At 39.8% G+C, this 4,092-nt stretch overlaps 1 protein-coding gene across 1 annotated transcript in view; it reads left to right on the top strand.

Annotated features, from left to right (window-relative positions):
• The first annotated feature begins 2,233 nt into the window (after positions 1-2,233).
• LOC116682850 (extracellular calcium-sensing receptor-like) overlaps positions 2,234-4,092 on the top strand; it is a 3,593-nt gene continuing 1,734 nt past the window's right edge. Inside the window, 3 exon segments of the mRNA XM_032509797.1 lie at positions 2,234-2,557; positions 3,196-3,483; positions 3,647-4,092. The exon segment at positions 3,647-4,092 is cut by the window's right edge and continues 106 nt beyond it. Of these exon segments, the coding sequence (XP_032365688.1) occupies positions 2,234-2,557; positions 3,196-3,483; positions 3,647-4,092 (1,058 nt within the window).

Raw genomic sequence — 4,092 nt, 5'->3', positions numbered from 1 at the left:
CACTGGGTAAGCGCCGCAGGCCTATAGGTATACTGGATAAGAAGGGAGGGAGATGTGAAGCCTGGTCTCCCAGACTGTATTTTGGAGGCAACAATTCCACTTAGGCTCGGATGTTGAGAAGAGCTTGGCGATTGTACACAAATGAGGCCGAGACATCTCGGCAGCATACACAGAGAAACAAAACAACAGCAAAGAAAACACTGAGCAGACAATTCACCGCACACACTGGCGCCATCTTGCTCTTCACATATCCAGTGTGTCACTCAGGTCACTTTAAAATTCCTTTTGTTTGACGGCATTTTACTTATTCAGTCTACCATATTTTCATTGTCTATTTCTTGCCTGTATTTCTTGCCTTGTATTTCTTGCCTTGTATTTCTTTCGTGCTTACTTGTTTGTGTGTTATTGTTTTGTTTTTTGTTTTTTGCTGTTGCTGCTATGCTGCTACTGTAACGACAGAATTTCCCCGTCGTGGGATAAATAAAGTATAATCTAATCTAATCTAATCTAACACATTAGTTGTTTGAACCACAGGAATCTGTTTAGAATTATCTTAAATAATAATGCATTAAGGACGAAAGCAAATTAAATTGCGTTGTTTGTTATTCAGAATGGAAAGGATGGAAAAATAATCTGAATGAAGAAACGTAAAAAATCTCAACCCTAGCTCCCTCAGCCGAATAGTGTTGGGAACAGATCAAGGCAGCAACATAATCAAAGCCCTGGAACCATTATAGGAGACTTTCTTATCTCAATCACCTAATTACTACTGTCCTTCCCCATGGTCTGCATGTCAACACACTGGTTGACGACACGCTGAGAGCATATCTGCTATTTAACGACTCGCCTTCTGTTGCTATTTTTGCACTGTCAAACTAGAAGTGACCACAGCTGTGTTATGACTTAAAGCTACATTGTGCAGCAGTATGTACCTTACCGGCCAACAGATGGCGCATGATTCTCGATTGTATACCCCATGCAAGTGTAAATGTCAAATTCCAAGACAATAGGAATACTTAAAATTGATGGTGGTGGTCAATATTCATAAACAAGGACAAGTTTGTGAAGGGCAATATAGATATTTTAATGATAAACAACTAGAAATGTTATATCATGTAGCTTTAAATAAATTACCTTTAATGTGATATTTTCAAAACCTGTGACTTTCTCAGTACAGTATTACAAAATTATACTTTAAGATTTAAAGTTATGGCGCATAGTTTCTGTTTCCCCCATGATGAATTCCAAGTTATCATAGCAAAATTGTTGGCACATTCACATGATACAAGCATTTCCTGATCAGGCACCACCCCCACCCCTCCTCCCGGCATTTGCTTGTAACCAAGGAGGACACAGAGAATTAAAACAACATGACGGACTCTTTAGAAGAGGTAATTATCTTTGCTTGATTTTCTGTGCTCAAAAGTCACCCGATGACACAAATTTCTAAACATAGCCATTCTGACAAATACAGAGCCAGTTTTGTGGAGGAGAAAGTCTTAATTAGCTATTAGCATCAACTCCTTTGGCAATGGCTTGAATATAACAGATGTCCATTAATATAAAACAAGTATACACTAAAGCTTTAAATGCAGACTACTAAAAGAAATTTAACAAAAAACATTATAGTGAGATTTTTTTTAATCGTGCTACTGTATATTCACCCCAGGAACCAAAGGTGTTATGATGTCACAGCTACAAAAACTGGGCAGTCCCATCTGATGCACAGTATATAAATCCGCTGCATCCTTAAATATCATACTGTGTATATGTATGAAAGGGCAGCCTGCGTATTCAGGGGTTGAAATATTTAGCTAGAGCTTTCCTTTTATCCTGGACCAGCTATGGCAATGCTGGCTGCAAAGCTTCTTATGTTACTTTCTCTCTTTGGGGGCAAACCTAGCTCAGCTGCTGCTCTGGATAACTGTGTTTTCTTGGGTGAAGAGGAGAAAAATAGTCTGTACGAAGATGGAGATGTAGTTATAGGGGGATTATTCCCTTTACACTACAGCTCTGTGTCTTCTCTTCTAACATACAAAACAAAACCAACAGCTAATATGTATAAGTAGTGAGTAAATATTTGACTGAATTTGATAGTAGTTGGCATGTGTTGCATACAGTCGATTTATTATTTATGCGTGTATGTACATATTTTAATATATACACATATTTGTGCTGTGTGATGAACTGCTTTTCAATTTTGGACAGTTTCAGCTCTCGTGCCTTGCGCTGGATGCAGACTATGACTTTTGCAATCAAAGAAATCAACCAGCGCAGTGACCTCCTGCCACAGCTCAAGCTGGGTTTCCACATCCGTGACAGCTGTGATGACATACCTGTGTCACTGAGAGCAGCTTTACTGTTGGTGAACGGCCAGCCAGAGATAGGCACCAGTGCCGAGAGAGTGAATAGAGACAAAGGTCAAGAAAGGAACATTATTTCTAATTTAGGCTGTGCTGCCGTACAAAATGCTGTGTCCCCCGTAATCATAGGAGATGCTGCATCTGGGGTGTCTATGGCCCTACTAAGAACTCTGGGTTCTTTCCATATACCCCTGGTGAGACTGCCTGGTAGTGTGTGAGCTTTTGTTGTGATAGTATTAATCTATGTCTTTGCAATGCCTTTTGCAGTTTCTTTATGTTGATGAAGTACCATACCATTCCAAATCATTGATGTACTGGTAAAGCTATAGTCCTTCAAAATGTCTACTTTACAGAGAAAAAGACAGCAGCCCCATTTCATTTTTAAGATAATGTATCTTTTAAAATGTTTAATTTTGCTTAAGAATAAGGAGTTATCTCCAACAACAGAGAAACACGTTATCATTCAAGTCATTTGAAAAACAACTGTAAAAAAAATGGCATCATTGTATTTTAGACATGTATAGAACATGTCTATTTTTTAAACTCACCTTCCATTTTCACAGTTGAATGGATGAGTTACCTAGTGCAGAGAAAACTGCACCACTGAGTGCTTGTAAAGACGGTGGTATTTTGTGGTGAAATATGACTCTTGTTCAATAAGGCTTTTCAGTGATCCAAACTGTGCATTGTCTACTTTCATTTTCATTGTTGAGTGTTTAAGTTGCTGGATTCCAAACACTATTATTTTGTGGTGAAATTTGATTATTGTTCAACGGTCTTTTCTGTAAGTCAAAGTGTGCAGAAGGTTAATTATTGTTTTCTATAATAACAGGTGAGCTATTTTGCCTCCTGCAGCTGTCTGAGTAACCAAAGGGATTTTCCAACATTCATGCGCACCATGCCCAGTGATGCCTTCCAGATTAGAGCCCTGGCCCAGCTGGTTAGCTACTTTGGCTGGACCTGGGTGGGAGTCATTGGTGTGGAATCTGATTATGCTCGCTTTGCCATCCAGCTCTTCCTGCAGGAGTCGGAGCAGTACGGTGTGTGTGCTGCCTACACTCACTTCTACCCTGTACTCCTGAGTCAGCAGGCTCTAGATGAGCTTCTGGATGTCATTCAGGTACATTTGGGTCAATGTAAAATGTACGTATATAAAATCCGTACATAAAAATAGCCAAGACATCAACAAGACAAAGTAGCATAAACCTGCAATAAATCCTCGCTTATCACTTATTTAACACTTTCACTTGAATTTTAACTATACACGTGTTTTAACTTTTTAGGTGCCGTCCTCAAAGGTCATCATTAACTTCTGTAGTGAGTCAGAGATGAATGGCATTCTGAGAGAGATCCAACGTAAGAACATAACCGGCTTGCAGTGGATAGCTAGTGAGGCTTGGTCGACTGCCAAATCACTCTGGGAAGAGTTTGGAGATCTGCTGAAAGGAACACTCGGATTTGCCATCCGGCGAGCTGATGTTATTCCAGGGCTGAGACAACACCTTACAAGTCTCAGGCCATCCAGTATTCTTAAATCAGCTTTCTTCGCAGAGTTTTGGGAAGAGTTGTTCAACTGCCGACTGAACGGATCAGTGAACAGCCACTCTCACGGGGGCAACAACTACCTAGACAGATTGCCATGTAAAGGAACTGAGGATTTAAATGATGTTTACTCTGCCTATTATGATGTGACACAGCTAAGAGTGTCATATAATGTCTACAAGGCTGT

Source organism: Etheostoma spectabile, chromosome 3 (assembly GCF_008692095.1).
Source record: "Etheostoma spectabile isolate EspeVRDwgs_2016 chromosome 3, UIUC_Espe_1.0, whole genome shotgun sequence".
In the NCBI taxonomy this organism is placed as follows: Eukaryota; Metazoa; Chordata; class Actinopteri; order Perciformes; family Percidae; genus Etheostoma; species Etheostoma spectabile.
The sequence above is the reverse complement of the archived record's forward strand: the minus strand, read 5'-3'. Positions and strand labels throughout refer to the sequence as shown.